Consider the following 22,645-nt stretch of genomic DNA (forward strand, 5'->3'; position numbering starts at 1 on the left):
GAACCAGGGAGGTGTTTATCCCTGAACGAAACAAGAACATTTTCGCTGGATTTTTCTTTCTGTAGATGTATGGATGCATGGTCTCCTGCGTTCTGATTGGTTAAAACTGTTCCGCTCGTCATAAGTGCGTATTTGCACATAACATTTTAGGGGATTCCCGTGAGGTAATTAAGCGCTCGCCCGCACGATACGGGCGGTGTGCGGGATTACGGCTCGTATTATCACGATCACTAATCTTGACTTCCATCATTCAAGCTGCCAAAGGCCAAGTTGTAGACAGAAATGACACTTTCGTGAAACAGGAAACCTGCACCATTCGCCCCAATCTGATCCGCACAGTTAGTAGCGCTGCATTTCACCAGAGAGGTGAGACTATAAATTAAATATACCGTACTTACCCGGTACTTACTTGACATGATTTCACAAAATTTGTTTCCTTCTAAATCCCACCACCACCCAGTACTGTAGACCGTGTACGGTATAAGTACTACTTGTAGTACACACAATTCACAAGCTTGCTTGTGCCTGCGGACGAACGCGTGGTTTCGAAAAAGCAATGTAATATACATGTAGGTACCGCAAATTACCATCTTGTAAGTATGGGAAATCTACCATGCTAACATTTGTTAACTAATGTTTGTCAATAATGGCAATGCTAGCTGATGGTTCTTATGCTTGCTTACATATTTGTCAACCTTCTATTGTTGACTCCAGTGGCGTACGCAGGATTTGTTCAGGGGGGGGGGAGGTTTTTTTTAAATCGGGTCCAAAATTTCGCAACAACTCAGCCAGTCGCTGAATAAGCAGGGGGGGGGGGGGGTCTCGAAATTTGAAAATTTGACATTTTGTTCCATTGGGGGGGGGGTTAGGTCAGCCATTGACATAATTTTTTATTTTTTTTTTAAAATCAAACAAAAGACACAAAAACAAAACAAAAATTAAAAGAGGGGGGGGGGGGGGGGGGGTCCCCCAAAACATACACAAAACATACACATAAAAAAAACTCAAGGGGGGGGGGTTAACCCCAAACCCCCCTCCCCTCCCCCCCCCCCCCCCCCTGCGTACGCGCCTGGTTGACACATCATTCTTGTAAATCGTAATTAGTTTTGTGTACATTTCATTTTACCTTTAATTACCCAAGAATCTGGAAGAATGCTGTTGAGCTGAGTGCAATCAGGTAGTCAGGCTTCCAGTAATTCCAACAAAATCGCATGAGGTGAAATATATGAAAACTATAGAGCAAAGCGACAGAGCTAAGCATCAGCAGGGAGGGAGCGGGGGTGGGTCTGGGAAGGGGTCAGAACCCCCTCCCTGAATAGGAATCATTTGCAACTTTAGAACCACATATTAGGTGCATTTTCAGGCACTAATTCCTGGAGTAATATGATGTTTAATAGCTCTTTCCAACCCCTCCAAGAGTAGTGATCTTTTGCAATATGAGAACCACATTTGGCGCATTAATGTCCATCAGCACGTCCTGGTAAAAAATGAGGCCTTCTGATTGATTAGAAGTTAGAGAAAATTGATCTGTCACGTCGCGTAACATTGTATAATTATGCTTCGTTGCCCCTGTACAATGCACAAAGACGGTGGTCTGGTACTTCACCAGTAGTACTTGAAAAATTATCTCGAGTGTATATGTGGTGGACGATTTGGCGAACTAACTAGTTGCCCAAGACCCATAGTAATGACACCATGCACTGTAATTTGGTTATACACTGTAGCAGGCAAGGTTCAATCTGCGATTTAATAAAAGGATAAACAATAATAAGTCAACTTGCATAAACAGACATGAAAATAACATATCATGTATCAAATCCTAATAACTATCTGTTATCATAACAAAGGAAAACAAACAATGCTTTCTTCACTATATATCTGACTACGGTAAATACATGCAACAATTAATGACGCACCGACGGTGACTTTGTCATTCTTCAAGGTCATATCATTATACTACTACGTACATGTACATTTAGACGCACTACCGTGCACGACAATTACGTAACCTACATACACGTGTACAATCTTTCACTTGAACGACTCATTCATGTCATATTTCATCATCTCAAATTAGTGTCATAAACATCATATTTCATTAAGCGATCTAGCTGTAAAGACAATATAACTCATAAACTTCAAGATAACATATTCATTTCTACTTACATCATTGGGCTTGTATCACAAAATTAAACGAAAACTTAGGCAACTCTGGGAGGCAACTATCCCATGACGTGGAAAATCAGTAACACACAAAATCCAGTACGCCCTCAAGCGACCTAATCCATACACTTTCTACAAAGCGACGCCTGTGACATCACAAGCATCGGCTTCAAGAAAAACGTCATCCTGTACTCCACATTCCGGCCCTCTTAAATGAGAAGCCTTTCTGAACATTTAACAATACTTTGTTCATTTGAAACATTTCAAATTAAGTTTATCCACAATTGCTACTTGCAATGAATCATTGTTCCTTTAAATTCTTCAACTTCTTATACTGTTCAAGTGACCTTTTTTTCTTCACACCTTTAAATAACTAATCACCTTTAACCTATTTAATGATCTTGACCATTAATATCAACATAAAATATCTGAAGAGTTTCTTTTCAGCAACCAACTAAGTAATTTCAAAAGCTTTGACATTTTGCATAAAATGCCCCAAGTGTATATCAAATGCACTACATAAAGCAAATATCCTTCTCAACATCACCATGACAACCATATCAGAACTCCCAACACTCCTTGCCTGCTACAGTGTATAACCAAATTACAGTGCATGGTGTCATTACTATGGGTCTTGGGCAACTAGTTAGTCCACCAGCACGTCCTGGTAAAAAATGAGGCCTTCTGATTGATTAGAAGTTAGAGAAAATTGATCTGTCACGTCGCGTAACATTGTATAATTATGCTTCGTTGCCCCTGTACAATGCACAAAGACGGTGGTCTGGTACTTCACCAGTAGTACTTGAAAAATTATCTCGAGTGTATATGTTGTTATCAGGGGCGTCGCTAGACCATTTTCAGTGGAGGAAGAGGGGGGGGGGGGGTGTAGAGGCCACCAATTACCAACAAATATATTAATGCCAATGTCCCAATGTTTACAAATTTAACCCTATACACCCAGGGCAAGGAACTAAGTGATTTTTCAGTTTCCTCCCTCCCGCGCGAAGCACGGAAGCTATGACACTTCATCAAATTATTAGAGAAAGAAGACGATTCGTTGTACCGTTCTTGACTCTTAACTTCTTGTTTCGCCCCTCCCCCCGCGCAAAGCGCAGAAGCTATGCCGTTTCATTAAATTATTAGCGAAAGAAGACCATTCGTTGTACCGTGTCCTCGTCTGAATTCAGTTCCCCCCCTTTCCCGCGCGAAGCGCAGAAGCTATGATGTTTCATTTAATTATTAGAGAAAGAAGACGATTTGTTGTACTATTTTCGACTCTTAATCCTTGTTTGAATTCAGTTCCCCCCCCCCCCCGCGCGGAAGCTTTGACGTTTTTTTAAATTTGTCCCTATTTCCACGAAGTGACGGATGAGTGCGCAATTAAAAGAAAGTTTTGAATAAATCGCTTTCAAACTTTCAAACTATAATCTCAACCTCTTTAATGTATCAAGGGCAATTCAATGTTATATCCTGGGATTGAACATATCTCAGGTTTAGTTCTATGTTTAATTATTTCCGTAATTTCTTATATATTTGGGGGAAATGAGCTGTAAACTTAACCTTCACTTCGTGAAAACACGAAATTCAAGGACGCGCTGTGATTTTGTATTCACGAAGTGACGGCTCGTAGCCGCGCCCGTAAAACATACAGGATTTTTCTCTCGTGAATGGAATTCCCAAAATATGGAAAAGCGTTATGTGTATTTGATGTACAGATAAAATAACTCGAACTACAAGATGTTTTATTCATTCAAGTTCGAATGATCATAGTTCTATGTAGCTTGATATCATGGTAAGTTTGAGGAAAAAGCAGTCCAAGCAACGATTTCTAAATTGTAGCAACAAACGTTCGCCTTTGCTGCTCTTCAATAATACTAGGACCACCAGCAGTATTAATTAATATTTCAAGAACTCATGATAAAATCGTCTAACAGTTGATTACCCTCCCTTGATTCTTTTGTTCGGATTATTCGGCGGGGAGAAAAAGAAGTGAACGGTCTCACGCTAAACAACGTTGTATTATTATTCTCATTTGTTCATCGTCTCTACGATGCTCTTTGAATAAAAAACAGCTTTCATTGTTAGGCTTCCTGAAAGAAATTTCAATTGTTGTTAAGAAATTTTGGTTGCACTCTGTAGATTATGATGATGTGTTTGATATTGTTTTCAATAACCAGATCAAACACATGATGAAAATCTACTGGGTGCAAGCTAATAAGTTCTTTACAATAATAAACAAAATTGAGGTGCTATTCGGTATGGCGTACACATGGCAATCACATGGTAGATACAATTATGATCATCAGTACTGGGTCTAATAAATTAAAAATAATTGAATTTAAACCAGGGTCATAGGCTACCCCCCCCCCCTCTTTCTCTTTTGTCATTGCCCTCTCCCTCGCTTATTTCCTTTTTGCCACGGAGTATGTACATGTAATGTGCATGTGCAGGCGCGTACACTTCATCAATTTGTGTTCTCTTTTTTTGGCCCAAGGGGGGGGGGGGGGGATGTGCCTCTTAGTGAGGGGAAACGCTGAATAATTACAACGACTCGGGTTTTTATGGGAGTGTCAGTTTATTTCAAAGTCATAACCATCAAGGGGGATGCACTCTGTCTTTGATGAACAAATCTGTTATCTTTACTCCTTCCACAGCTCTATTCCGTTCTTCTTCCCTTCACTCCGTGAAAACTGTACATGATAAAGCATAACAGGAATGCATAACAAGTACGTGCTCATGAATATAAGTTTCACAATATTATAGCAGCTATTTTAAATAGCATACTACTGAATTCAGTGTTTAACTCCTTTCCATGTTTGCTTGTAAAGCTTATAATTATAAGTCAGACACATGACCAATCTCTGGAATTTCATATAGAATGTCACAGCTAACACACAATTAAACTTATATCATCTTTATCATGTCTAAATCAGAATTAACACGTTTTCAACTCAAAATGTGACTATATTTAGTGAGCTTGAATGACTTCATCATAGTCAAGGAACACAATAACAAAGTCATAACCTTGACCTGTCATTCACACAAATATGCTAACATTTCTCATCCATTTTCACCATAGAATGTTTTATTCTGCATCAAACATTTTACTTGACTATTTCTTTCAACTTTAAGTAAAAATAAACATCAATTATAGATGTAATGACATATAAGATATTCAATAGATATCTCCGGTAAGGTAATTGTACTATCATATGTGTTAGTACACAGTTTACACAGGTTATACATTTGCTATACAAATTACTGCTGCTACTGTGTATGTTTCATACCATGTAACAACTTTAAAACTACCTTTTATACATTGATTTCATAATGTTCAAATATGTGTTTTAACTAACCACTATGCCTCCATAATACTGTAGAAACAGTTTTCAGGAACAAAGGATGCTCCAGAAAACCACAGATTTTCCTCACAAAACAGAAAACATGTTGCAAACATGATCATTGCAAATCAGCCAACAACAGGTGGCGCCAAACCTGTTTTTGACCTTCAAACTAGAAAAACTTAAGAACTGTCAAAGTAATCTTTGACAAAACGCCCTCTGTAGTTCTATAATGGTAATGTCAAGCCAAATCAATACATACTAAATAAATTGACTTTAAAGGTAAAGACCAGTATTGGAAACGCCCCAATTTCAAAAAATGAAATGGAAGCTCTCATTACCAATCATGTGAAAGAATGTGTTTGACTAATACATGATGATAAAAAATTTGCCGGGAAACCGCCTACTAATTCATATATTTGGTAAATTTGTTTCTCTCATGGACTGTGAGAGATATAGGGTAGTCCCATATACATCTTTCTGTGTATAGTGGTTGTAACTTTACTAAGAATGGGCCAAATTTCTTATCATTTTGATGATTCCAGAACCTTGCAGATGCTAGATGCTAGATGATCAACCTTTTCTGATCGATTCCACAACGTTTCTTTCACAATGCAATCGCATGACCATAACTGGTATTTACCTTTAACTGGCAAATACAAACTTACAACTTTCACAGGGGGTGTGCTCAGTAGAAGAAGAAAAAATTGTTTAACAGTTGATTCCCCTAGGTTGACTCTTTTGTTCGAATTATTTGGCAGGGAGAGGAAGTAAACGGTCTCAAGCTTTTATAGTTAGGCTTCCTGAAAGAAATTTCAATTGTTAAGAATGGTTTGGTTGCACTCTGTAGATTATGATAATGTGTTTGATCTTGTGTTAAATAAGAAGATCAAACATATGATGAAAATCCACTGGGTGCATGCCAATAAGTTCTTTACAACAATAAACAAAAATGAGGTAAACATACATTTAAAATATCAAATAATGCATACCAAACATATATCATCAATTATCATCAATACTACATTGCATTTTGAAACCGTACATTTAGGGTTTACAGTAGGCTTGCGGATGCACCAAGTGAGTGAGAGGGAGGATTGAGGAGTCACATGGTGCATCAGCAAGCCTACTGTATATCTACATCACCATGCAAGCCAATACTTACAAGCAGCATTTAGGGTTTTGGGGAAAAGACTCATCAGGTATATACATCCAAGGAATACGAAGGTTATTTCAAACATTATACAGTACTTGTAAATATGCTAAAAATGTCTTTATCTTTTGCATCATCTTCCTCATCATCTGCATAGATTGTTTACCTGAAGACAAAAGAGGTATTCAAAACAGCACTGTGTGGTATATAGTCTCTTTCTTGCACGCCATGGTTATCATGTTCTAGCTGAAAGGTTTATATGTTGATCGTAACAAAACAAGGCAGTTTTTGAAGAAAAAAAGATGGTACAGTTTTTCAATGGAAAATATGACTAATATAATCATCAACGTTACTTTTTTGTTCATCACTGTTTTTCATAAATGTTTTGTGAGTAGAGTATCAGAAGCAAGTCAGTTTACACAATCTCTTTGTAGGGTATTTCAATAAAATTTAGTACACAGTCTCAAACGCTCCAAAGTTTACCAATGCTAACGAGTGACGAGTGACTGTACTTATGCGCAAAGTTTAAATGTAATTTTGGACTTTGTCCCGGCAGCGTTATTTTTTTATGCGGCACAGATTGGGGCATGGCGCGTGTTAAACCTATGGGAAGTACGTTCTTTCCCTTCTGAATAGTGTCTGCACGTACGTGAGACTAGTCATGTTCGCTAGCGCTGCGAAGAAGTTTGTATATCCATCGCGAACTATGTGTTTAGATAACATTCCTCTTCGTTTAAGTTAGTTAAGTTTTATTGACTAATTATTGTGATGTTCTCCTTATTGACGTGCTGCCTCCTCTTCAGATTTCCAATTTGATTTTAATTGTTGATGTAACGATTTTCCATGCGGTAGTGGATTACATGTAACACTATTAAAAACAGACCTCTACTACTTATACCGTCTAGTACGCACACGACCAGTATTAGTCTGTAAATCAATACCCCTTTAAAAAAAAAACCCAATCTGTGCCGCATAAAAAAATATCGCGTCCCGGCAATGACATGCCCATCCCCTCGGGCCTGTCTAATTATGAACGTAAAATATCGACCATGAAATTATTTTTTTCAAGGCTCTTACAGACGGATTAGCCTATAAGGAATCCCCAACTTTGGAGCTGGATATTTCCTATTTAATGACATTTCTGGAGTCAGCAGATGGGTTGTCTTAGTTAAGATAATTGCTTTCTTTTAAAAATAGTTCTAACGTTGAGAAATGAGTAAATAAAATGTTAGATTTTGGTATTGGACTCCCTACTTCTATTGTTGACACATTATTGTAAATTGTTGTTTGTTTTGTGTACATTTCATTTTACCTTTAAATTACCAGAGAATTTGAATGAATGCTGTTGGGCTGAGTGTAGACCAAAATTTCTGTCTCTTTCGTTCGTTCGCCTCTGATTTGGGTAAGGTCGGCTCCTCTCTTTAGAGACAGAAGCCAACCTTAGGCACTCCTGTGCAAACTCGGTGGAACGGATCTGACCATCAAACTTGGCTATAGAGTTCCGTACCCCCAACTAAAACTAAAAACAAATATATTGATATGTTTCACAGTGATATACCTAATAATAATATTATATATAACACATGGGAAACTAGGGCTAGGGTTAGGGTTAGACAATGAGACAATAATAGAAAGAAAGTGTAATAATATTTAGCGGGGTACATAATGGAACTCTTTCCCCAAACTTATGCCCGAATACTATATTTTAGCGGATGCATATCAGACGCATTTATACTCCAATATTAGGCCTAGGCTAATCTACATCGGGTCCACTTACCAAAGTTGTTGACTATATAATCCGTTGAATGGTCCCTTTACAGGGTATGGGTCAAAATCGACATCCATGTTGAAAAACTTGCAGCCGTATTTTAAACTCTCGCTGCGCATGACGCCATCTAAATCTCATCCCTTCTAGTCTACGTGCAAGGCAAAATGATTATGAAGGAAAAACTGTGATAAATTGATTTATTGGTATGTTTTAGTAGAGTATCTCCATGTCGGAGTTACAGGTAAAAAATGGATACGAAAGTACACGAGCGCCAGATCTTGTACACAATTTGCAACTTTCTCAAAAATATCTAAGATATTCTAAGCAGTAATATAAATTGATCACCCGATACATTTTTTTGTTGGTGAAGCAATGTGTGTTTCAAAATACCTTGTCTGTTTGTCACGTACAGTGACCAGCGCATGTGAGTTAACAAAGTCTCTGAAAATTTAAAATTGTCTAGAATTTTACAGATATACTGTATACATATATATATATGCCCTAGGTAAACTGTGAACTGCCATATGGCGTTTGTGATTATTTTCATATATATGTATCTCTATTTATATGTTGACATTTCTCCTCAGCCTGAATACCATTCATGATGGCAAAGAGACCACGAACCGAAGAGATGACTGAACCCCAGAGTGATGACACACCAAGTAAAAGGTACAGACATGTTTAGCTGAACTTTAGTATATGTCCACTGTGCACTGTGATACATGTATAAGGCCCCCCCCCCCCCCAAAAAAAAAAAAAAAAAAAAAAAAAGTTGTTTGGTTCCCCTTGATTGCTTTTCTGGAGTAGGGGTGGGTTGGCGAATTTTTCATTTTTCATTTCTTTTTTATGTTAGTAAAACTTAGTACATGTACAAGTACGAGGCTAGGATTCGAACCCTAACCCTTGGATTAAGAGTTGTGTTAATGATCCACCATAACACCTCCACTTTCATCATTGGATGTACATGCATGTAGTGCCATAGGATCCAGGATTTGAGGGAGGGATACACACAAAATCTGAAGAGCAGGCAAACAAAACAATGAAAAGAACAGTTCTCATGTGCCTTTCGTTTCAAAATGTTGAAGAGGGACATTTGTGGGTGGTTGTAATATGGAGGGAGAGGGGGTATTACATGTAGCTATTTGCATGTGCCTCCTCCTCCCAATCTGCAAGTGTTATGAACTATAGAGGGTCTTTCTAATAACATAGCTGTGTACAACAGGATTACTTTCTAAATATCAACCGCGGACAATTTCAATAGCCTAATGCGTGAACAAGGCAATGAAGTATTATGTAATCCAACCATTTGAGTTTGTTTTTCAAAAGTAGATGTGATCATGTACAGTTGTATCTTGCTCATCAGAAATAGGTGTTTATTATATTTCATAAATATTCTTGAGTCATAGTTTGGATGGTACCATTGTAGAAAGACAAGTAATGGTAACGTGATGATGCTTCAGAACTGGGCAGAGATAATCAAACCATCCAAGCAACTTCCAATTCTTAGAGCTGCTTTCAAAAAGGCAGGCTTACTAGAGGTGGAAGAGACATGTTTCACAAGCAGCTGCAGCGACTTTTGCTGATGTTGTTGATGTTGCAATTTAACTATGTCATGATTACATTTAATCAACACAGTTTCCTTTCCTACCTATATATTCTAAATACAGAATGAGCTCAGTGGCCAATGTTGAGTTCGACGACATATTGAAGGAGATAGCCAAGGCCCTGTACAAAAATTCAGACATCGATGATCTTGGAAAAGCCTTGGGATTTGGGCCTGGAGAAATTGGTTGCAAGATTGCAGAAAACGACAAGCAGGGAGGGAATCATATGGGAACATTGGATTTGCTCAGGATGTGGCGAAAGGGACAACCACGTTCGACTGAAAAGGCGGCATTGAGGTCGGCACTATTAGAAGCTGGATTTGTTAACCTGGCTGACCAATATCTAAGCACTCCCATACCCGGTAAGAGATACTTTTTATACAATGGTTCAATAATGCGTTTCATACAGAAACAAAAAGAGAATCTGAATTACAATAAAAAATAACATTTTTTTCACTACCAGTACTCAAAAGTTTCAAAGCAGATCATGGACATGATAGTGGGGCGGCATAACGTTGAATTTAAGCCCAATTGTGCATCTTGTGATAAAAGCACCAACTTTGGCACACAGGTAGTCCAACATTTTTGAAGCAAAACTCAATGTTGAGACACCTCAAATTTGGCCCTTGGGGCTCGCTGTGCGTATGTTTCAAAATGACTCCTTCGGGGTACCTTTTCCGTGTATTAAACATGCTTTGTTTTCAAAATCATTATTGTCAATTTCCAACCAAGAACGTTCCTCCATGCTTATGGTAGCCATTATCTCTAATAGGAAGAAAAAGGAAACGTGGAAGTCAATGGTAATTTGGAATGTACTGTCTCTGAACCTAGATTCTAATTCATATAACATGGCAAATAAATGGCACATTGCTCTGTTAATCTACCTCTGTGCCAAATATGATGCTTTAATCACAAAATACACAATTGAATTGCTTTGCCACCCCGCTTTTAGCGATATCAAAAGACGAGCAATACATGTGTTGGTACATTTTTTTATTCAAAGCAGTAAACAGAAGCGTGTTATTCCTGTCTAAAGAAAATTAACTTGCCTAAAAACAAGAAATATGCACGCATGATAATTTGCATAAATCATATTTACTCAGAATAATGATTTTTTGTTAGTACCGAATGAAAAGTAAACAAGCGTAGTGTTGTCAGGGCTGGTAGTAGTTTTAAAAAACAATCAACAACACAAAAATATCAAATTTTCCTTAGGATTCACAATATTAAACGCTGTTAGAAGATTTAGGTCAAAGTTCAAATGAATCTTTTTTTGTGAAGCAGAGATACAAGAGAATTATAACATCAAGTACATGATAATAATATATTCAAACCTTTAATTTCCACAATAATAGAAATTGTTTAGGAAATCTATGAAGTACTCATTACAAGTCATTTCCTTTTACCGGTAATTTTTTGTTTACATCAGCAGAATCTGCACAATACACTATACAACAAACAGAGGACTGTTCCAAAAATAAAGGTGAGAAATCTATCTTGTTTCATATGAATATTAAAAGAGGGAAAACATTTTCTCTTTGTATTTGAGTATCTATTGTAAGCTCGATCCGTTCTCAGGGCAGTCCAGAGCCGAGCACTACGTTTGATTGCACATGCAATTATTCAAAAAGGTACTGGCTTCAAAAAATCAACCTGTCTATCATCGAGTTAACAGACACAAATTCTGGGAGGTAATATTGATAATGTTAACAAAAATATCTTTGATCCAATCTAGCTTTATTTACTAAAGATAGTGAATGCGCAATTTATGGACGAGGCACTTCCGGAATCGTCTTGAAATACATGTTAGGGGTAAATCTTTCACATCATTATAGAATTGACATGAAATTTTGCCATCAAGATCACGTGTTCAAATTTTTGGAATTTTTGGCTCCCAATGCTTTAAATCTCTCATTATTGTTAAAAATCATCAATTGATAGCGCTTATTAAGTATAATGTAATGGACAACGCTCATATTTTTGAGCTTGTGAACAGTTTCTGACTTTGACACCTGTATTTGCTTAAATAAATGTACTTTTAACAGTTTAATTGCTTTTACAGCGTTGTTGAGCAGGATACCTTTCATGATTTGACGTTTTTGAAATGTTTGTTTGAGAATTTAACAGATTTCCCCCATTTAATGTGTTTTCTCAGTTTTTCTCTGAATTCGCTTTTGTAAAGTTGTCAATTATTCAGCCACCTTCCTCATAATAACAATTAATTGAAACTAAATTTGGGAATACATTAAATTGTGAGATGTACTCTTTTCAAACTCACTTGTTATAGTAAGTTTTTAGTAACTTCGTACTGTCCTCCTTTCACACTGCACGGTGAAACAAATGACACACTATTATTGATAATTTATCTCATAAGGGTTGAAAAAGAGTCTCTTTACAAAGAGAGTATTGCAATAATGTGAGTTAGAGCTTTCAGAAACCATTTGCTGTCAATTCTCCCTAGAAACTGTTATTTCTAGTTTTCAGTCAATAACTGGTCAAAATGTCCATACACATGGCGTCTTGACAACCATTCTCTCACTCACACTGTCCTTGCTTTTCTTTTCCTACCCCTCTGAAATTGTGCTTTTAAAAGCAAAGTCCCACAATCACTAACTTATACGCTTATAAATCTGAGCCAGTGGCATATCCAGCTAGAATTGATAAACCAAGAGAGAATCACACCCAACTGAAAAACAGCTAGAACCTTGGCTGCCAAAGACAGCCCTGCATACCCACTGCAAATTTGATTTAATTAATTTCAAGGGGAGGGTGTTCAAACATACGGATCTGCGTCCGCATGCCGGGTTTATCCTTTGCCCATACTTAATCAGCAGAACCTGTTTAAACAGAAACAGCAATACATTATCAACTTCCTCGGCAGTGATTTCAAACCAAGAATCTAATTTTCTTACATCGTTATCTTGCAATAATGCTCTTCTCTTTTTCCTCAGGTGACGATGAGGCGATGCCAAGTGAAATGATGAAGTTAAGAGAACAACTGAAAAGAAGATATCGCAAGAAATTTGGTGAGATCAAAACATCACCTGTGGACACTCAGTCACGGACATGGCTTCAGCACATCTATGTCGATCTCGTCCTAATGTTGGGATTAGAAGGGGATAAGGAGAAGCCAATAGAATATGACGGGTTGTTTGAATTCATAAAAACTGACACACCGAAAGGTTTTGTAACACGATTAGCTTTCACTGGAGAAGCTGGTGTGGGGAAATCGACGCTGTTTGCTAAGATAGCTCTTGATTGGGCTGAGGGTAAAATTCTTCAAGAAATCAATCTGCTTTTTCTTGAATCATTTCGAGAGATTAAAGAGAGCAAAATCTTTGGGGATACTGTTATGGCGCATTTCCCAGATGACTCAGAAATAGAAGGGGAACGGGTGGATGCATATGTGAGGAAAAATCCGAGAAAAGTCCTAATCTTATTGGATGGACTAGATGAGGCACATATTGACATCAAAAAGCCAGACTGCAATGACGCTATCGTATCGATCGTAAGAGGAGATCGATTCATTGATACTCCAGTTGTCATCACAACCCGTCCTTTTGGAGCTGATCAGATCAAGACCATCATGACGATTAATGACCACTACACGTTTGGTAAGGTTAAGGGCTTCACAAAGGAAAACATGGCAACATATATTGAAAACTTTTTCAAAGATGATTCTCAGTCTGCTTGGACCCTCATTAACTTCATTAACACAAACCAAGTGGTTTCTGAGTACATGGCACCCTTCCCGATATTCTGCTGTATGCTATGTTGCCTGTGGAAAAAGCCATCTGAGCGGGAAAATATTCAGACAATGGAAACATTCTCGCAACTCTTGAAGCATCTTGTCTTTTCACTTCAAGAGCAATACTCTTCCAAACGAAATGAATTAGAAGAGGGCTATGGAAGCCGCATGAAAAAAGCTATTGAAAGTATGAAAGAGCTTGGTTGTATCGCATTTCAAGGTCTGTTGGATAAACAGCTCATCTTCGATGAAAACACGTTTCGCTTATGCACAGAAGCTGCAAGGACTGCATGCGAGGTCGGGATTCTTAGCATGGAAAAAAGACCAGCACCCTTGGAAATCAGAGAAAGTCAGCTGAAGCAATTCATCAAAGAATTCTCTTTCCCTCATAAGTTACTCCAGGAGTACATAGCAAGTTTCTACCTTGCATCGCTGTTCCACAAAGATCGTCAAAAATTCAACACAATCCTGGCAGACACTCTCATAAAAAAGTACAAGGAATTCAGATATGTCTTGTACTTTACTGCAGCTCATGGAGGTGAAGTAGGAAAGTCGGTCCTGGAAACTCTATGCAAGAAAGTCAATAACATGTCATTCATCATTCAGGTTGCTTTTCAATGTCATGATTCAGAAGCTATTGATCCCGTCAGGAATCTTTTGAAGGCGAAGGCACAACTAAAGTTCACTTATACTCATCCAATCGCTGCACTGGTCTTCACACTGGAGTCAATACGGAAAGAAGTAGTACCGGTAAGTTCTGTGAATAGAATTATAGACATATCTCATTTTCATTGATATGTAGTTGTGAAATGTTATCATGTTGAGGGAATACTGTCATCTGTTGAGCCTCCAGTGATTATATATGCAAATTTCGCTACAAAGAAAATACAAATACAAGAGACCTACACAATGCATTGTCTGTTTTTTTCTGTTCTACTGACCGACAATCATTTAGAACCTGCCATGTTCTCCTGTTGTTATTAGGTATTGTAGCAGACTGCAATGTGTAGTTATAGTCTCATACAAGAGCGAGAGTCATATCATTGTTTACCTCTTCCTCATATAAGTGTAAAACTTGACTTTCCTTTAAAAAAAGGAAGGAAAACAATATTACATGGCAATTTTAGAGCAATGAAACACACACACCCACACTCACATCCTTCACAGGAAATAGGTCACCCAACCAAACAAACTACAAATCTGATATAGGTCATGTTATATTTTGAATATGCCTTTATAATCGTTATCGTTCGTTCATGTACTTCATACATTCACATTATGATTATGTATACCGGTAACTCAAATTTGATTCAATTTATATTTTTCAAACATTTGATTCATTCTTTTCTTGGTCTTGGTATATTTATATCCATGGTATTTACACACATCCACGCCTTCTGTCTGTGGTGAAAACAATATACACCATGGTCTCTCTTTTTTTTTAAACTGTAAACTAGAAATGGACACACGCAAAACTACTTTAAAGTTTAAACAAAAATATATCGGAAATAAAATTTGCAGATCGAATGCTAAAATTATATTTGTTCTATTTGTTGTACAGGTAAGAAGAAGTTCTCCGATTCGTGAAACATTGGGTGTTAGCAAGTCCTTCAAAGATAACGTATCATCTTCACATGTAGCAGCAGTAGGCCTTTTCACATTGCCGAACTTACGAAAGTTGGACTTTTACAGCGTGCGCCTGGATGATGAATTCTACACAGGAATGTCTGCTGCAGCTTCACAGTCCAAGGTATAAGGGGCCTATTTATTGTATTATATCGATGAATCCTAAATCATAGCTACCATTATTTCTTAATCGATGCATACTCCTATTTGTTGCTTAATTTTTAAAAATACAATCATGAACAAAATTTGGTTATTCACACTCATAACTTTGTTCACTGCTTTTCACAAAGGTGGGAATCTACCGGTAAGCATTATGAAAGGCTTGTAAAAGGGTCTTGCTCTCTCTCTCTCTCTTCCTTTTCCTTTTTACTTATCTTAAATATGTATCTTTCTTTGTCATTTTTATCTTAATTTGTCACAATTTGGCGGTGCTTTGGACAGAGGTGGAAAATGTGACCCCAGTCAAAGTCTTTGCCCCCCCCCCTAAGTCTGTGAAGAAACAAATTTCACCATCTTCTTTCTCTTCTTTTTTCTTCTTCTTCTTCATATTTATTGTTTGTTTAGGTTAAAATTTGTTGACGATTTTCCATTAGGAATATAAGTTTATATGGGCTGTAATTACCACTCCACGCACTCTAGGATGTAGGATTAGATAGGAACAAATGTTCCCTTCACACCTTCTCTTGCCCACAGTGCGCCCCTACACATCTACCGGAATTCTAGTTGATACACACACACGCTCATTAGCATGGATAGCAGGGGGGGGGGGGGCTACATCCACCCTTCACTGAAATAAGAAGTCTATGCAGCTATTCTATTTCATAGACATTTCACAGTACATCAACTCCATGGGTATATTCTAATTATTATTCATTGGTAGGGAGACCACTACAAAAAACCTCCAGTGGATATATCCCATAGTGTACCCAGAATTGCTGCATTTTTTTGCAGTACTATTTCAACCATCTTCCCTCAGATTTGAAAGAAAAATCATGATATGGTATGTAAGCCTATTGTAAAGGCGGCTGGGTAGGGTATGAGAATATATTTGCACTTGAAATTCTTCCAAACAGCCAACGAAACAAAACGCAACAATAATACATAATCACCGCTGCGGCGCACGCGTCCTGCCGGCTGGTCGGACATCAGAGCATTGCATTATGTACACATCCCGCTAGGTTGCTACATGTAGTACCCCCTACACCGAGCGCTTGCAAAACGCATGCCGTTTGCACTTATTTTGCGCAAAATATTGTCAGTTTTCATCAGGTCCCGCCACATGTTTTGAATTCTTGAGCGAAAGGGGCCTGTACAGGGGGCAGTAGCGCCAAGCCTCCCTATCAGTACCAGATAATAGTACGTCAGCCTCTTCGCACTAGCCTATGTAAAGAGGGCAAGGGGGCAGTCTTACAGAGAAAATAAATTGCTTTTTCATTTCACTTGGGAATTATTGAAGGTACCGTAGTCAAATTATTGGCAGAAACTTTTTGAATTGTGAAAATGTTCTCACAAATTTTCTAGTGATGTAAAAGCCAAAACTTTCAATATAAAGAGAAGGGGCAACTGGATTCACATCTCTTGTAATATATATAGCCGAAGAGATAAAGCTGGACACCATTATTCTTATGTTAGAGGGAAAGTCGGTCTCTAATTATGATCATGATTGAACATAATTCCATTTTTACAGCTGTACTAGTGATTTTACAATATTGATAACTTTCAACAAGTTATATCGTATTTAAATCATATAACTGTAACTGTCAAATTAACAAGAGAGGATAAAACAGTGTCGTCCGCCGCCCTACCCCACCCCTGGCGACGTAAATGAGGGTCCAAAAAGTGAATTTCATGCTGAAATAAATGGATCACCATTGGCTCTGATTTTTTGTCCCCCCCCCCCCACACCAAGATTTCTGTTTTTGTTTCTGTTTTTGTTTCTGACGCATTTTAGGCTTTTCTTACAATATATCGAGTAAATTCTACATTAATTGGCAAACGAGAAAAGGCACTGTTGCGCAACTTTCTTCTACAATATTAACGAATATGAGATTAACCTGAAAAGGAATTTAAATTTTCTTTACCTTCACTGTATTAGGTCATGCATATTGAGAAGGTAAAACACTATGACTATTATCTATATACCGGTAGCTGAGTATCTAATGAATACATAGAGACTCACATGAAAATAGCTTCATAAGATAAGAAAATGAGAAAGAATGTTTCTGCTGTGCATAATTTCCTCAGTAAACTGAAATTTCTTTTTCTTCCTTCGGGAAAATTTCATTTCTGAATATTTTACTCCGGCATTGGGTATGAAATATAATGATTTCTTTTTCATTATTTGAAGATCCGTTTTTTCTTTGAATCTGAAATTACATTTTATTTCATAATACATGTACATGTATGTGAATAGTGCATTAAGTTTCATTTGCTCAAACAGACCCTGTCCCCTCTCTTTTGCCATTTTTCTGAATGTATGTATCACAAATGCACATAATGTATCTATCACATTCTCACCTCATCGTTCTTTCTAGCTCTTACCACACCCCCTCTCTCTCTCTCTTTCTCTCTTTCTCTCTCGGCCATTGTCAATATCCCCCCATATTGCTTTATTTTCCTCGTTTCTCTACTTTAAAGAAATTGCCAAGTAGGAACTATTGATTATCATAAATCAGTTTGCTTTATTTTTCATATGGCATATGACAATAGAACAATTATGTAATGATTATCAATTATCAATAAGTTCTCATCGTCTCGCACATTATTATCTTCTGTTATCGTACATTTAATTAATATCTGTTCATATTATTGAGTTGTTATACTTGAATGGAAGAACACACTCTTTTATCTTTCTATTTGATAAAGGTGAAAGAAAAATTCAAAAAGCATGCAATAAGTAGACTTTGAAGGAAAATGAATCACGTGAAATAGACTGGACTTTATTGTGACAAATTATTATTTGTATAAATGTGTGGTTTAGGAAATTATTCATAGTTTGTCAATAGTCTCAAGGAGATATTACATGTACACTGTAGATGGAAAGAAATAACAATCTTTATTCTGCTTGAACAGACACTCTCTTTTTTTCTTCCAACTATTCTTATCACATTGGACTTTCTTCATCTTGTGTTTCTTTTCTCTTACCACACCCATTTCACTTTTGGACCTTTTCTCTCTATCTCTGTCTCTGTCTGTTCGTCTATCCCTCTCTCTCTCTCTCTCATTTTCTCTTTCCTTTGCTTCAAAAGTCTAAGTAGAGGTTAATGATGTTACATTAATGACATTAAAAAATATTTAAATTAGACATGTCGTCGATACGTGATAATACTATTCACTCTGTTCAACCTGTCCTGTCACATCAGATTGAGGAGCTAACGCACTGTCACGCAGATCTGGGTTATGCTGCATCCTCTCATTACGCGAGAGGTCTCTGCTTCATGCCTCATCTTCAATCACTGGTGCTGCACGATGTGGAGCTGAGAGATGAGTTCTACTCAATGATGGCCTCTGAGGCATCAAAATCAAAGGTATACCCAAATACGATTTGTTTTTACCCCAACAGTTTTTGCAATCTTTTAACTGAACATATGTGGATAAATGTTTTCCACATTAACAACAAAAATATAAATTATTTTTTATCAATAGTCACTATTTTTGTCATATAAAACAAATAAAATAAAACTCTTGCAATACTGATAATAAGAAGCACGAGTCATGTAAATAGACTGGATTTTAGTGTCATTTTGATATCAATTTATATACATGCATATTTTTTAAGCATGTACCCAGTATCATATAAATAAAATGTTGCTTTTTGTTTCCAGAAATTAATTTTAGTTGTCAATAGTCTGAAAGAGATATTACATGTACACCCTAGATAGAAAGAAGTAACATCATAATTCATCACATTTGTTTGTTTTTATTCATCTTGTCTTTCATTAAATGCTCTTACCACCCCCATTTTTAATGTCATAATGATATCAACTCATATAAATGCTTATTTTTAAAGCATGTATCCTACAAATAGTACTTCACATATTTTTAGAAATTATTTAAATTTTGTCAATAGTCGCAAATAATTGATATTAAATGTGCATTGTAAATACAGAGGCGGCGGAGCCGGGGGGGCAGGGGGGCACAGTGCCCCCCCCCCCACTTTTTTAAATATCCCAAAAGTGCCCCTTTTTCCATAGGAAAAGTGCCCCTTTAACTTTCTAAGAAGCGCCCCTTTTTACATAAAAAGTGCCCCTATTACTTTGATAAGTGCCCCTATTAATTTTTAAAAGTGCCCCCTCCCCTTTCCACCTCTGATATGTGCCCCTTTTATTTTGACACGTACCTTTTTTCCCTGACAAATTCCCAGTTTTCTTTGCAATAAGTGTCTATTATCCATTCTCATAAGTGCCCTTTTTAATCTCTAGTAAGTGCCCTTGTTCGGGTACGAGAAGCGCCCCTTTTCACTTTTGTTAAGCGCCCCCTTCACCTCTGATAATTGCCCTATTAAAATCTTAGAGGTGCCCCTTTACTTTGACAATTGCCCCTTTTCCTTTGTAAGAAGTGCCCCTTTCCCTTTTAATAACTACCCCTATTTAACTCGGATAAGCGCACCTTATATTTTCACATGTGCCCCCTTTCCTTTCTAATAAGTGCCCCTTTTCACCTATGAAAATAGTCCTTTTTCATTCTCATACTAGTGCCCATTTTCATGTCTTTTAAATGACCCTATTCAATTCTGAGAGATACTCGTTTTATTTCGACAAGTGCCCCCTTTTCCTCCTGATAAGTGCTCTTTCCATCTCTAATAGCACCCCTTTTTATTTTGACACGTGCCCCTTTTCCTTCCTAATAAATGCTCTTTTTTCCTTCATATAAGTGCCTCTTCGCTTTTTCATAAAAGCCCCCTTTCACCTCAAATAAATGCCCCTATCAAAATCTGATCGGTGCCCCTTTTCTTTCAACAAATTCACATTTTCCTTTATTATTAGTGCCCCTTTTTCATTCTTATAAGTGCCTCTTTCATATAAGGTGTGTGCCCATTTTCAGCTCTGATAATTAACCTTGTTAACAATGATACGTGCCCCTTTTCCTTTCTTATAAGGAACCTATCCCTTTTTCATAAATGCCCCTATCAAAATCTGATGGTTGCCTCTTTTCCGTCGACAAATGCCCATTTTCACCTCTAATCATAACCCTTTGTACTTAGACACGTGCTCCTTTTATTTTCTAATAGGTGTCTTATCCCTTCGATAAGTCTCCCCTTTTCCTCTCATCATTAAACGTGCCCCTAATTTCAAGCGACTAAGAGCAATATCTCCCGAAGCTCGCTCGCTACGCTCGCTCACATTTATAGATGTTATAATTATGTTACTTATCAAAGGTCTTTTCAGTTTGCTGTTATAAGAATGTGCTTATTATTATAACCCGATGAGGATTGGTTTTTTCCTCTTTATAAGATGTAGTTTTCGCACTGCGACCTCACAAACCTTAATTTTTTTCCTCGCTCGCTTTGCTCGCTCCCATATAAATCTTTCGACCATCACACCCAACTGCAAGGTGTGATGCTTAAGCAATATTGTATACGATGTATAAAGAGAAACAAATATTGAAATCATCCCTGATAATGTAATTAAATTCTAGGGGTATATACCAATGTCTAAAAAAATTGCATATTTTCGCTTTTGAGATTTCCCTTTGTAGGTGCCCTTTTTTCCCCAGAAAGTGCCCTTTTTTGTTGGTGCCCCCCCCCCCACTTTGGAAGTCGCTCCGCCGCCTCTGAAATAGACGGATATAAACGCATGTTTTTAAGCGCATATGATATCCTGTAGATAGGCCTAGTATTCTGCTTTTTAATGTGGAAAAAAAAACTGTAGATTATTCATTGTCCCATTAAGATATTAATGCACAATATGTATAGACAGATATAACATTTTAATTTGCTTGACAAGACATGGTCTCCTTTTCAACTGTTTAAGACATTTGTTTGTCATTTTTTTGCTCGTACCACAGCAATGTCCCTTGGTGTTCTCTCTTTCTCTCTCTCTCTCTTTCTCTCTCCCTTCTATTGGTAATGATTTCCTTCATAATTTTATATAATGCATTCTCCAAACTAAACACAATATTATTTCACACTTTTTTTCGAAATAATGTTTGGTTAACTGTAAAAATCACGCTCATGATAAAACAATAGTCTGACCATGCTGTCAATCATGAAAGTGAATCATTTGAATTGAAATGACCTCAGTGTCATGATTATATAAATTAAATCGATTCTCACTTTCAGTCATTCTAGAATTTTTCTTTGGAACTACACATTATTTTCTTGTGATGATAGCTATATTCTTCAATTCTCTTTAGATAACAATGGTCAAAGTGAAATCGGGTATAATGCAAAGACAAACACATCTTTTTAAAAATATATATATGGGAATAAAGAAATGTGTATCATTTCGACAGGGTGGCGTGATCGAGGTCAGGTTTTGATACATCATCCCACAATTTGCGAAATTGAGACATGTGCCCTTCCTCCGACAGGAAGTGCCTCCTTCGAAGTGCCCCTCCCAAGATAGGAAAATTTCCCTCCTGAAATAAATTGACCCTCTTTTCTATTTGTGTGTCCCTGGTTTATAGCCGATTGTAACAACAAACAAAAAATGAAATAAAAAACATACCCAAAATAGAAACAACAACAAAACTACGGACAAAACTAAACAAAAATATGATAATACAATACAATTAAGACATTTCTATAGCGCTCTTACAAACTAACTGTTGTTTTACAGCGCTTTAACTATAAATTAGCAAAGAATCTATTGTTGATCATTGTCAAAGAAGAGAGTTTTGAGGCATTTTCGGAAGACATCCAGCAAAGGTGATAAACAAATAGAACGTGGAAGCTCATTCCAGAGTCAAGGAGCACATGCCTGGAAAGCATTGTCGCCAGCTTTAGTGTATGTTTGAGGAACGTGTAGCAGGGTGCTGTCAGTACAAGAGCGAAGGCCAGGACGAGCAGATTAGTAGGGTATGATGAGAGAGTTGAGATACACTGGAGCTTTGTTTTGGATGCACTTGTAGACAACCGTCAGGATCTTGAACGCAATGCGTTGCTTGATTGGGAGCCATTGTAGTTCTTTTATCAACAGGGTGACATGATCGTGCTTACCGGCCAAGTAGATCAGCTTTGCTGCATGATTCTGAACCTTCTGGAAACGCTGTATTTGTAATGACATGATCCCATAAGATATC

At 37.3% G+C, this 22,645-nt stretch overlaps 1 protein-coding gene across 2 annotated transcripts in view; it reads left to right on the forward strand.

The window, feature by feature from the left end:
• Window positions 1–254: 254 nt before the first annotated feature.
• LOC100893212 (NACHT, LRR and PYD domains-containing protein 3) overlaps window positions 255–22,645 on the forward strand; it is a 32,165-nt gene continuing 9,774 nt past the window's right edge. The window contains exons 1-7 of one of the 2 annotated variants that reach the window (XM_030978402.1): window positions 255–366; window positions 9,013–9,094; window positions 10,093–10,391; window positions 11,462–11,512; window positions 12,981–14,527; window positions 15,339–15,527; window positions 18,766–18,930. In XM_030978402.1, coding sequence (XP_030834262.1) covers window positions 9,027–9,094; window positions 10,093–10,391; window positions 11,462–11,512; window positions 12,981–14,527; window positions 15,339–15,527; window positions 18,766–18,930 — 2,319 coding nt within the window. In that variant the 5' untranslated portion in view covers window positions 255–366; window positions 9,013–9,026. The remainder of the gene's footprint in view (window positions 367–9,012; window positions 9,095–10,092; window positions 10,392–11,461; window positions 11,513–12,980; window positions 14,528–15,338; window positions 15,528–18,765; window positions 18,931–22,645) is intronic. The other variant, XM_030978404.1, reaches the window with a different exon arrangement.

This window comes from Strongylocentrotus purpuratus, unplaced genomic scaffold, assembly GCF_000002235.5.
Source record: "Strongylocentrotus purpuratus isolate Spur 01 unplaced genomic scaffold, Spur_5.0 spur5_scaffold_1, whole genome shotgun sequence".
Lineage (NCBI taxonomy): Eukaryota > Metazoa > Echinodermata > Echinoidea > Camarodonta > Strongylocentrotidae > Strongylocentrotus > Strongylocentrotus purpuratus.